Genomic DNA, 13,094 nt, shown 5'->3' with positions numbered 1-13,094 from the left:
ATTTATACATTAATATACTAAGTATTAGGTTTAACGGTTATTTTGGTATATACTATATTTTGTGAAGGGTATTTTTGGTAAGAAGAAAAGTCAAAATTGTTTCTGTTTCTGCTTTTGGGAAGAAACTATTTTTTTTTGTTTCTCATAAACTGGTTCTGCTTCTTCCCAAAAACACTTTTTCCCCCGAAAAAGGTTGGCCAAACACCTCAAATTAAAAAAAAATTACTTTTGAGAAAAAAAAGCAATTTTCGCCTCTTGAAAAGCTTGGCCAAAAATGCTATAAACATCACTCATTTTCTTGGTTAATCCACAAAATTGAAATATCGTGTTTTGTGATAAACCTTGATTACCAAGTGGAACATGTCATGTAAATATTCTGAAAATGGAAAGTGAAGTTCAAAGATATACCGGTTAAAGTACAGAATACATGCTTGGAATAACATAAACTCTTTCTAATACAAAATCAGGTTGTACTTAAGATATTATGCTTGTCAGTAGTGAAAAAGTGAAAAGAGAATAAAAATTCCTACTTAAAGCAGCTCTGGTCACTCATTTGTACTTTCTAGTGCCAGTAATACTAGTAACAACCACATAATAGTCACAAACATAACTAACAACATTCCCATCCTTCCATTCTTCTTTCTTTTTTAGTTGCCACCCTTTAACCCCTTTATGTAAGGATCTAAACAATTATACTCCATCCGCCTCAATTTATATATTTTGTGTGATTATAAATCGTTGCATAAAGATAAAAAAATTTCAAATAAACAAAGCGGTCATTCTTTTTTGGCACGGATTAAAACAAAAATATTATCACATAAATTGAAATGGAGGAGTAGTAGCTAATTATATAAGTCCTTATAAAAGGAAAAAGATTGTGATAAGTTGACGATTAGCGCCTAAATAGTGACTAATAAGGATAGCCAACCCCAACTATTCGAGATTGAGGCATAGTTGTTCGGCAGTATGTCGGCCTTTCCATTCAGTCATTGTTATACCCTCACTAGTTAATTATGAAGTAGTATATGAGTTATCTCCATTAGTTCAGCAATATTGAAAAGTTTAAGGCCAAAAAAGCAATATTGTAGTGCCTGGACCTCTATTCACTCTCTCTTTCTCATGCCAAAAATGAGTCCTTTCAAAACACCCCAAGTACATTATGATCAATTAGGAAATGCCCAACAAACTGCAACAAGAAGATTCCCACCACCAAGAAATGTTTCTGTTGTGAGGAGCACATATATAAACCTATTGCCTGCATACAACAAAAACCAGTGCAGTGCCTCTTCTTTGTGCTGCACTCAAACATTAATCATTAGCACCTGCTCTCCCTCTTTAGATTTCCTTTCTAATTTTAGGAATCCATTTTAACATAATGTATCAATTCTCTTTTTGACTTGCATTAAATGATAATTAAGTGTGATAAAATGGAATTTCCCAACACTCCATTTGATGATTCAAATATATCTGAAGGAAGTAAAATAGTAAGGAAAATGGATAAAAGGAAGCAAATTGAGGGAGAAGTTAGAGAATACAAATCCAAGAACCTTGATGCTGAGAGAAGGAGGCGTCAAAAACTTAGTGAACGGCTTCTTGAATTGCGGTCTTTGGTCCCAAACATTACAAATGCAATGAATCAAAACCCTTCATTCTAATAGATAAATCCCAGTGACATTTTTCTAAAGAATGTATCTAAACCATTTTCTAAAATCTTAAATTCTTTTTTGATTTCAGATGACAAAAGAAACCATAATTACTGATGCCATCACTTACATTAGGGAACTACAGACAAATGTGAACAACCTAAGTGAGCAGCTTCTAGAAATGGAGGCAACTCATGGAGAGGAATTGGAGACAAAAAGGGAAGAGAATATTGATACTGCCGAGGAGATGGCTAACTGGGGCATAGAGGTAGGTAACTTTATGTATAAACCAAAGTTGCAATCTTTAATTCTTCAGTTAAACTATAATTTCCTAATCTACTAGTACCAAACATTTAAACAAATTATTTTTTTCATAAAATAGCCTGAAGTTCAAGTGGCTCACATTGGTACAAGTAAGCTTTGGATAAAGATAGTCTGCCAGAAGAAAAGAGGTGGATTTACTAAACTGATGGAGGCAATGAATGTTCTTGGATTTGATCTCAATGACACCAGTGTCACTGCCTCCAAAGGAGCTCTTCTTGTTACTTCATCTGTGGAGGTAGGCAAACATATTATATTGTTTAAAAAGTAAGATTTTTAGTAGCAATGTCCAACCATTACATGAGGATATCAAGATTTTGTAATAGCACAGATAAGATATCTTGCTTACTCTGTGTCCTGCAATATAAGAACATGAACAATTTGTTTATCTTTCTATGTATTTCAGGTGGTTCGCGGAGGACTAATTGATGCTCATCAAATCAGAGAGATCTTGCTGGAGATCATCCGCGGCATATAGAGAAACTAGCAGCAGCATAAGTCCCTAATTATTCTAGTAATATTAGTCTCATTTTAGAGCTCTTTTACCATATATTCTAACAGGAATCAGATTTTTTAGAGAAATGCCAGAGTACCTTTAACTTTTAGTTATGGATGTCAAAAGGATTAAATCATGTTTTCCATCATTAAAAGATGAAAATCCTTTGGATCCAAATTGTCTGAAAACAGCTTGTGTGCTCTTTTTTTTTCCTTCTTCCAAACATTGCTGAAGCAACGTATCATATATTTCTAATCACTTTCTCCTATATATCTAAAGTCTATAGCTTTTCGTGCAGTCAAGTTTGACTTAATTCAACTTTGAATGTAATATGCTTTTGACTTGAATCTTCAATGGTGGGATCCAGACTTCACACTTTTTGGCTTCTAGATATGAAAATATGTTTAGTAATTTCGGTCAGTTCAAGCTCAAGAAACAGTAAAATAATACCAGTGAAGTGTGCTCTGGGTTGGAATAAAATATTGAACAAACACCAATATTAGACGTGTGAAGAGTACAGAAGACTGTTGTTTCACTGTCTGTCTTATTTTCTTCTCTGTTCTCTAACCATTGCCGTCCTAAAAAAACTGTCAAAAATAAACCTGCCTCAAACATCACCTGCCCTTGTTAAAACTATCTCCAAACAGGTCAAGAATCCAACGAAGACCACTTGGAAAACCAAAATGGACGTCAAATCTTCAAAATTTAAGACCATGGAAAGTGTACCAACTCTTGTTATAATATTAACACGAAAAACACTTTATTAAGTCTGTCTTCCTCTATATTAATAGGATTCAGGGCTTGCACAACTAGGACTTAGCAAAATCTCCTACGTCCAAACTTCATATTTCCTATGGCTAGTCTCAGGTTTCTCCACATTAGCCTAGTTTTAGCTCAGTTAGTCTTGCTTATACAAAATGCTTACGCGCTTAGAAGATTAGACACCTTGACATTAGCCCCAACTGCTGCACCGTTTGAAGGAGGAACGGGCAGAGGAAAAGGTGATGAGGCTCCGGCAATTACACATATAAGGACTCATCACTCTTTTGACAAGTCCATGGTTGGTGGAGACTTGATCCTTGGATGCTTTGCCATTGCCCTTATTGCTTCCATTTTATGTTACATTCGAGTCACACGAAGAAGAACCGAACATAGTCAGGGCTGAGACTCAGACACACCATTTCTGATTTTGTTACTGTTATTCCCGTCAATATTGCTGTATTTGTAAATAATAATTCTGCAAAATATAAGTTAACGTAATGAAACAATAATAATAAATTCGAGCCCACTGAATTCACAGTGTTTCCTTAAGGAATTTAATCCCCTCCTAGTACCCAAGGTAATGGATTATTTTCTCCCAGGATAGAACGAATAACACACTGGTGTAGCGGTACTTCAAACCCCAGTGTTTCAGCGAACACAAAGTTCGGTAGCAAATCACACTTACAGTTGCTTTGTTTGAAGTTAAAAACAATGCAGAACGAAGGAGTATATACTCAGAAAATCGTATGGAAATGCTGAGAGGAAGAAGTGCAATGTATAGCCAATTTGTTGAAGCGAATTGTATGTTGTGTGTTGAGTGTCTTTCTTCAACATCTGCTGCTCATATATATAGCAGCCAAAGAACGTCCACCCTCCATAGTGGAGCAAGCATTACATGTTTGTGGAGCAAGCACTTCATGTTTGTGGAGCAAGCACTTTCATGGTGGGAAGACCATTCTGCCAAATGATCAATACACGGATTGAAAAATATCCGTTACAAATACGGATAATCTTACGTTAATATTTACTATTAACAAATAAATTTGGTCCAAAAAATTAATCAATCAATTGACCGAAGCCGTAGCCGTAGCCGTAGCCGAAGCCGAGCGAGCGACGACGGCGGCGCGAGGCTTGCTTTCTTCTTAACTCTTTAAGAGCTACAAGAAGAGCAATTATATATATACCCACCAAAAATGTCTTCCTCTTCCAATATGGGACAATGTCTCATTGTTAAGAAGGGGAAACTTAAAATTTTACTCAAAATTTTATTTTCCCTCTATTTCCCATTCACCCTTATTTTAAGAATATTCATCTTAAAATAAAACCTAACAGTTACTCCTTTTGCTTTCCAATTTAGATATTCAATGTTAACTTGCTCACATATATGACAAGCTTTTGCTCATTTTAGATGCCTAGTTAATCTAATTACATATATCTAGCTAATAGTATTTAAGTTTGGTAAAACTGTTGAAGATATTCTAAAAAAGGTTATATTTGTCTATGACCAAATATTTTCATTTTTCCATCAGGCCACATGCCTAAGCCCAAGTGGCGACATGAGGGGGACCTACGGCGGCTCTCGTGAATTCTACTTCCCACTCGTTATATGGAACAAATTTAGTTTTATGACTTTGATGCAATAAATACATAAATGACTATATGTGAAATTTAACCCGAATTTTTCATTTTGAGGAATGAGAAAAATAACAAAGCAAAAGAGCCCTTGATCCGCGAAGGATTCATCTCTAAAAGACATTTTAGATAAGATCCAAAACTTCAATATTGGAAATTGTAGATACATAAGATCCAAATTAAAGTTCAATAATGCAAATAAACAAAACAAAAGATAGTCTTAACCAGCAAAGCTTCAGCTCTAGACAAAGCCATTTTACACAAGATCCAAAACTACAATAATGGAAATTGTATATTTGTAGATATAGAGGACAAAGATAGGAAGTTGAAAAAAGATTGCACAACAAACTTGACGCCATTCTAACCACCTATATCATTTTCATTGTCTCCTTTCATAAATCAATAGCATAAACCTGATTTAAGAGGATCTTTCTCTTTTTTCTTCAAGAAGCTTAGTAATCAACTTGAAATCCATTTGATAATTACAATCTTCCTTAAACAATTTTTCTTGTTCAATCAAAATTAACAATCTGACCAAACCTGTGGACCCAAGGCTAGTAGCTGGTCAGCAAAAGTTTAGTGTAAAGTCTAAAATTGATACTATTAACACATGGATCTACAGGCCACCCTGGTCTTTTCAAGCTTAAAGATTACAAATTATTTCTGTGGCCCACATTGCCCCTCATAATTGATATAATAGGTCATGCAATTACAGCAATGCAAATAAACCTCATCATGCATATTGCTGCAGAAATGGATACAAATTGAAATGGGGGTACAGATTCATTTTTCTTTTCTTTTTCCAGTGTCCAAAACATTAGTGTGACCCTACCTAGCTACAAGTTATATAATGTCTAACTCATGGATAATTCGACCTGTAAAACTCTAGTTATATATGCACAATAACCATGAATTACCACATAATTAACATGTAATTCTACCTTTGACCATAGCTTGGACCATGCATCAATTTATTCACTTCCTCTGTTTATTGTGACAGTATTATTATTGGAGAGTCAAAGAAGGGTTTTGTTGATCACGATTTTTTTTTTAAATTAAAATATTTTGAATTAATTAATTACTGTGATTTATAGTAGTATTATGTATAATTTTTGAATTATGTAAAATTTATTTTAAAAAGAATCGAAATTGACACTATTTACCCTAAAAACGGATAACAATTAAATTTGTTAGTGTTTTTAAGGATACGTGGATTAATTCAATACAAACTGTAAATATTGCTAGATTGAATAGATAAAAGATGTAATAAATTGCCAAACCACTCGAAAATAAGGGGAAGGGGATGATTTACAGAAACGACGAGGAACGACATGAGTTCTTAGATCCCTTCTTGAACACACTGTGACACAAAATGACAAAGAAACTGAAACGTCCCGTCAGTCGCGTCATAATGATCCCAAACGCGTATCAGCCATCGGTAGATCGTTCGTGGATACGAAACGGCTCAAAGCCACTATAAATACTCCTTCCTTCGTTCATTTTTTACTTTTGACCAAGCTTCTACCTTCGATTATTCAAGATATTACTGCCTTCCTTCATTTTTCAACATTCTTACCTTCGTTCTTCAAATTGTTATCTTTCTTTTACCCTTCACTTAAGCCAGCGTGCTTGATTTTCTCAGCAAGTTTTACTCTTTATCTCCTCATCTTCCTTCACACTTTCAAACCTTTTACCCAGATAAAAATGGCGAAGACTTCCAAAATCATTCCCCGAAAAGGTGCTTCTTCCGCCTCACAGCCGACCACTGAGGTCGAGGAGACTACCCCTGATATGGATGTCCTCGAGAGGTCTGCTCCGGGTGTGGCCACTGATGAACCGGCGGTCGAACCCCCCTTGAAAATATTCGTCCCCGACGGGTGTTCGGTTAATTAGGACTTCAAGGTCGAAAAGCCCTATTCGGTTCAAGGCCGTTGCGAGGCGGTGTCACGGTACATCTGCTCCATTACTGAGGCTGTTCTTCCTGTGGTTCGAAAGGACTACGGTTGGATGTATAAGGACGTAGTGATTCCCGGGCCTGACGGCAACATTACTACCCATGTAGAGGTATGAAGTATGCCTCGGCCAGATCCACCCATCGCTGTAAAGGATCGTGATTCTCCTCTGATTCTTTGTGAACCAAATTGACTCTCACACGTTCACCATCGATCATCTACTCTGCTTGTATAGTCCCCAAATCTTCTGGCGGGACTGGAAAAAACTTGTACGTCGGGCCAGCAAAGCCCAATTTTCAAGTATCGATGAGGACCGGGATCGAGGTTGGCATGGACGCTTTGTCCGTAGCGCGAGCTCTCGAAAGGCCACTGGGAGGCCCGTTCTCACGGTAAGATTCCTTTTCCTGAATAAGTAGCACTAGACTTTCTTTTTCAACACTACGTCTTAATTGCTTCTCTTCTCGTTTTTGTAGGCTTGCCTAATACCATCGAGCTTAGGCCCTTGGTAGGGGAGAAGATCTGCATGTTGGTCCATCTATTTCGGGGCAGCCGGAGTCGCAGCAGGAGAGAAGAAAAGAAGGAGGGCTCCGAGTTCCCCAAGCTCGTAGAAAAAGAAACTGAGGAGAAGGTTGGCTCGTAAGCCAAAGGAAAGCTCCAGCTCCCGAGTGCTTGATTCGGACTTACTCTACCGGCTCAGGGACGAGCCCGAGGAGGATGAACCTTTTGTGGCCTGTGAGCCGTCTTTCCCCGAGGAACGGATGACAGTCGAGGGGGAAACAACCGAGGCTAATCCCTGTCAAGTTCATGAGGCTGGTGCAGAGGTGAGGGCTGAGACCCCTCGAGACATCGGCTCTGCCCCGCCCGGTGTTATAGAAATTTTGGGATCGCCCTCGTTTACAGAGTCCGTGTTCGATGAATCCCGAGCGACGAATGATCGATCAACCGAAGGGGTTCATGGAGCGGGCGATCCCCTTCGCTGCTTCTTTGATGGTATGGACTCAATCGCCCTGGAAGACTTCTCCGGGTTGGGCGACTTAGAGGTGCCGAGGAAAAGTCCATCCTCGGAGGTTGGTTGGCCGAACTCAAGCCCAAGGTTGATCAATCGGTTCCCCGCTCCGACCATGGATCCTGGCCGGAAGAGATCAATTTTTATCACCGTCCCGGAGGTTGCCCGGGTTCTTTTCGCCCCTGTCGGGGTAGCTAGCTACCTCCAGTGCCTGGTCGGGGTCCCTTTGAGCAGGGTCGGACTGTAGAGGTCGAGGCCACATCGTGTCTTTGATGCGTCCGATGGAAGATACGATGGCAGCAACGTCGATGTTGACGTTGTACTCCAATAGCCTTGGTGCTTCCTTAAGCCTGACGGATCTGTCAAAACCGTTTTTGCTCATGAGACCCCAACTATTTTGACTTCGGTCGCTTCTCCTTTCACTTCTCACAGGGTTTCGTCTAGACCCATTACCTCTTCTATCTCCATTGTATGGTTGATACCGGTCCCTATTCGATCTTGGTTCACGATCAATGTCTCTTTTGGATCTGTTACCAGCTCTGACGAGGTAAACGAACCCGGAAGGGGCGCCAAGCTGGTCATCTTCGACCCTGATTTTTGATTGGTACCGATTGTGGACGTCGGCCCAAGTTACCGCCAGATATTCTATAAGATTTTGCTTCAACTGTTGTGAAGTCAATGAGCTTCGAGTACTAAGTCCTTGGGTGAAGGCCTGAACGGCCCAATCGTCCGCGACCGGAGGCAGGTCCATTCGTTCCATTTGAAACCGGGAAATGAACTCCCTGAGCATCTCATTATCTCTATGGCTCCAGCGTGTGCTTTCACGAAGGAGTCTGTAAGAATAGCAAACGAGTCAATAGAATTAGGGGGTAAGTTGTGATACCATATCATAGCTCCCTTTAACAAAGTTTCCCCGAACTTTTTCAGCATAACGGACTTGATGTCACGCGTGTAGGAGGACACATGTTCATTGGGTCAGTTGTTCCGTTGTACTTAGTAATCTCGGGCATGTGGAGCTTCTTTGGGATTGACTTCGAAGCTGCGCTCGGAGGAAAAGGTTTTTGAACAAACTTTTTCGAATCCCTTCGAATACATTTATATTAAATTCGCACTAACCCAAAGAGTACTATACCCGGTACTGAGTACTGCACCCAGTACTCTTTGGGTTAGTGCGAATTTAATAAAAATGTATTCTTTTCGGATTTTCAACCATATATGCATACAGTTTCGAGTATAATGCAATTGGCTGACGTACCCTCTCCGGCCGCCGAAAGCTATATCCGCCCCCGTCACATGTGTTATTTTATACTACTCCATTTGACTATGACCAAATTTATTTGAAGTCTGGTCATTCGCGAAATTAAATGACATGAATGTCATTACTTTGATTATTCCTGTTATATTTGTCACCTTGATGGTCAGAATAGTCCCGGGTCAATGGTTGTAGCAGCCAACACAGGCAATGATTTGAATATTAAGTGAATATTTTAGGACAGAAGACAAAACAAAAGTATAGCATATATGCTCACACGATATATTTCTGCTTTGGGTATTTCATGACTCGTGATATATCAATATAGCAGGCAAGTATTATTTAAAAGATTTCAAAATTTTCTCAGTTTCTTTCCAAAACTTTATACTGTTAGTTTCCACTTTATACAACCCTACAAGCACCTAAATGAGAACCTCAATGCACTTTTTCTTTATCAAGCTTCAAGTCTTCAATCATCCTCAAATTGACACAAAGCCAAAGCCAAAGCCAAAATGAAAGAACACAGCACCAAAATTGGAAATATATCAGATTCCACTGACTGCAAGGTCTTTATATCTTTCAATCTGAAATCCAGTCTCTTTCCTTCCTTCCTTCTTCATCAACACACCTCCATTTCCTGCAATGAAATTTAAGCTTAGATGTTAGAACACATCAAATTCATATTTTGCATCTTCTATTAGGTTCAGAACAAACAAATTTCAGATCTAATAACAAAAAGATGCACCAAATATCCAATCCAATTATACACGCGCCACTTCCGGAGGTGAATGCTGTGTAGTTTCAGGGGATTCAACTGAACTCAGTATTTTATTTTTCCACAGAACATTTATATAAATGCAGTGAGTTCAGTGGTGAAAACATAATATTAAACTCGTCAAATTTAAATTCTGGATGCTCCGACCACTTCTATAGCCAAACATAATAGAAGGTAAAAACAAGTTCTTGAAAAACAAAGATCAGTAATTGTGATAAAAGGAGAGATGACAAACTAATCAAGAATGAATTTTTAACAAAGTTATATAAAGAATGAAAGAAATTAAAGAGGATACCTTGAGGACTACAAATAGGAGGCTCTTCAAAGAGAGAAAGAGACATCTGTTTATGAGCCAAACCAATGTCAAACAAGATCAAACCAGAAGAAGGATCATAAACAATGATGTCTTTCACTGGCAACCAAAGGAACAGCTCTTCTTGAGAAAGGCCCTCCACTCCAATTAATCCACCATAGCTAAGGTTAGCTCTCACAACACTGTCAAAGAACACCCTTGTCTCAAATTTTGCAACACAAGGACTGTCCAAGTAGACTTGGAGATGACCATGTTGATCAAGATCATATGATTTTACAGCATTCTTTGGGAATAGCCCAGCTGGGAGGCCCCTGCTTCTGAGAAGGTCATGGATTGAAGCTGAGGAAATGGTGAAAGAGAAGAGAAAGATGGATAGAAAAAGTGTATATATCTTGAGGAGGCTGTGAAGGTTGGCCATGGATTAGGTAGTGGTGTAAAAATGGTTCAAAGGGAGGAAGAAAAAAGGGTCGATTTTAACAAGGTTTGTGGTGTGAGAAGGTGGGCCATATCTTCGATTATGTGTGACTAATTTCCCATATTGCCCTTTTTAATGATTCAAGATTTTGTCCCTACAAATGTGGTGTTTTATTTTATAAAAGAATTTAAATTCAATCATTTCCCAAAGTACCTTGTTGGTCACTATGCTTTGGGCATTTGTTAGCAACATATACCTACTAGTAGGGATAAATTGAGCTTCAAGGTGCTATGTCTATACATATTTTTTAATGCATTGATAAATAGACAACTGCGATTCATTATCAATGTTATCATAACAATGCATACATTCATAAATAGACAATTGAGTGCTATTTTTACATATAGTAATAATCTGACACAAAAATAAGAAATTCCTCATCAACCAGTTTAACCAAGTAAAAAGTTAAAGATCCAGTATAAAGGATCTCATTTTATCTATAAAAAAAAAAGTTCCAATAAATCTCTCAATTGTGTCATACTATTTTTGGGATAATTTTCTGTCCACCATTTTAATGTTCTTCAGCTTTCAAAACAGTCGTGTATTCAAGGGAAAAGAATATAAATATGAAGTACTAAATCACAATTCACAATCTTGTGAGGTGGCGGCTATGGTCATTTTGGTCAATAACTCAAGTGGAGTAACCATTTTGTGAAAAGGGAAAATGAAAATGAGATGGGGCCAGGGCCAAGACAAGAGGGCATAATAAGAGTAAGAGAAATGTATATATGGGTAGGGACATGAAAAGGGCAGAAAAGGTAACATATTAAAATACAGTAAGAAGTATAGGAGACACCAGACAATTGGCTTAGGGTTAAAGGTTAGTAATGCATAGTGTGATAGCCAATCATGCCAGAAAAAAGCAGTTGCAGCTGCCACTGGCACAAGTAGAATTGCACAAATTAGAACTTAGAACTGCTATCTGTTATTTCATCAAAATCTCTTTTGACGGAAACTACGAGGTTCCACATACTTTGAATCTTTCTCCTCATTTATTCTCTCTAAAGTTTCATTTCATATTTGATGTATTAAAAATGAATAAGAAAACAAAATCCGTATTGAAGTTAATTCGCTCGAAAAATGTTCAAATTTCACGGTGAATCAACCTTACATGAGTAATTACATGTTGTTTGTATAAAAGTTTAGTAAATTGTCTGTATAGATTTGCATATTTAATGACATCAAATTTGTAAATTATCAAATTATTATTGGCAATTATTTATAACAAAAAAATTAAATAGAAGATAAATTCATAGACGGTCAAGGTCGTAAGAATGCGTTTCTCTCCCTCCCCCCTTTTTTTTTGGGGGGGGGGGTGGTATTAAGGGATGAAATATTTTGCCACAAAGTACCCTAAATCGCGGGCATTAAGACAAAGCATGGGACAGAGAAGAAATGCCATGGTATAAAAAATAGCTTTTTCAATGGGCTGGTAATCTTAATTAACAAAAGATATGATTCGTAATGATATTCTAGGCAACCACTTTCTTTCTCTTTATGACTTTTTATGCCTCGCCGAATTATTTTTCGTGCATGTAGTGATTGGAATGTCTTGTGCTTGTCTTAAACCTGACTTTGCTTTCCACTCATTCCATCCTTTATTAATAAAAAAATATAATTAGCAATTCTTAATGTTTCATCCTTGTGACATTGCTCTAACTTTTCGAAACCTCTAAACTTGTTACAATATATTTATGTTCACTATGGTTTTATTTAGAACCTTATATATCTCTTCGTCTCCAATAAGATTGTTGAAGAGCTTAATTTACGTTCAAAGAATATTGAATCATGAAAAATATGTCCACTTCTATTAAATCAATGAATGTGTGAAGAAAAAAAATCTTGGTAAATTATTATCGTTCATTTATATTTTTCAGAAATAACAATTGCTTCATAATACAAAATTAGTTATTCCATCAAATTTCCCCATAGAATCTTCTTCCTAAGAACGTTAAGTGGTAGTATAATCAGCAAGTCAGCAAACCATGCTATTATCAAAGGAAGACAAAGAGGACATGTCAAAGAAAATGCAACAGCTTGTCAAAGAAAATAAATAAAAAAGAAAGTTTAACAGCTCTTGAGTTTGAAAGAAGAGAAAGGTTGATCATTGCATTTTCAGGCAAATCATGATTAGATTTTCTTTTAATCTGTAGCAGGGCAATAAATAATAGTAATTCTTCTATGCTAACTTTGTCGTGGAGAAGTGATTAGGCGCGAAACTTCAGCTTACCGAAGACATGACTTTTGATAGGAGGGTGTGGAGGTGGAGATTAAGGAGGTTAGTATATAGGCGTGAGTGTCTCCTTTTCATGCCGGTTACATTAGTATTAGTCTTGTATGTTTGTATCTTCTTATCCGCAAATTTCTTTTACTATATGTTGGCTCGTTTGCTTCGGTTATTCTATCTCTGTATCACCTTATCACCTACTTATCTTACTGTTGTTACTATTTGTTATTTTTGCTTCTT

At 37.5% G+C, this 13,094-nt stretch overlaps 2 protein-coding genes across 2 annotated transcripts; one reads left to right on the top strand and one right to left on the bottom strand.

Moving 5' to 3' along the window:
- The first annotated feature begins 910 nt into the window (after nucleotides 1–910).
- On the top strand, nucleotides 911–2,637 carry LOC104093271 (transcription factor DYT1). Its single transcript, XM_070195644.1, has 3 exons — nucleotides 911–1,911; nucleotides 2,026–2,202; nucleotides 2,371–2,637. Exons 1-3 carry the CDS (start codon nucleotides 1,735–1,737, stop codon nucleotides 2,440–2,442), a joined length of 426 nt encoding a protein of 141 aa, XP_070051745.1. The 5' UTR covers nucleotides 911–1,734; the 3' UTR covers nucleotides 2,443–2,637.
- A 6,744-nt stretch (nucleotides 2,638–9,381) lies between these two features.
- Nucleotides 9,382–10,617, bottom strand: LOC104093270 (uncharacterized). The gene is made up of 2 exons (XM_009598994.4): nucleotides 10,135–10,617; nucleotides 9,382–9,701 (listed from the first exon to the last, which is right to left on the bottom strand). Exons 1-2 carry the CDS (start codon nucleotides 10,568–10,570, stop codon nucleotides 9,610–9,612), a joined length of 528 nt encoding a protein of 175 aa, XP_009597289.1. The 5' UTR covers nucleotides 10,571–10,617; the 3' UTR covers nucleotides 9,382–9,609.
- Between the last annotated feature and the right edge of the window lie 2,477 nt (nucleotides 10,618–13,094).

This window comes from Nicotiana tomentosiformis, chromosome 2 (assembly GCF_000390325.3).
Source record: "Nicotiana tomentosiformis chromosome 2, ASM39032v3, whole genome shotgun sequence".
In the NCBI taxonomy this organism is placed as follows: domain Eukaryota; kingdom Viridiplantae; phylum Streptophyta; class Magnoliopsida; order Solanales; family Solanaceae; genus Nicotiana; species Nicotiana tomentosiformis.
Note: the sequence above shows the minus strand (reverse complement) of the source record. Positions and strands in the feature narration are given on the sequence as shown.

Coding starts and splice junctions, on each gene's coding strand:
- LOC104093270 (XM_009598994.4), bottom strand. CDS start 10,570: ATGGCCAACCTTCACAGCCTCCTCAAGATATATACACTTTTTCTATCC. Junction 9,702..10,134: donor TCCTATTTGTAGTCCTCAAG/GTATCCTCTTTA, acceptor ATTTCATTGCAG/GAAATGGAGGTGTGTTGATG.
- LOC104093271 (XM_070195644.1), top strand. CDS start 1,735: ATGACAAAAGAAACCATAATTACTGATGCCATCACTTACATTAGGGAA. Junction 1,912..2,025: donor TGGCTAACTGGGGCATAGAG/GTAGGTAACTTT, acceptor TTCATAAAATAG/CCTGAAGTTCAAGTGGCTCA. Junction 2,203..2,370: donor TTGTTACTTCATCTGTGGAG/GTAGGCAAACAT, acceptor TATGTATTTCAG/GTGGTTCGCGGAGGACTAAT.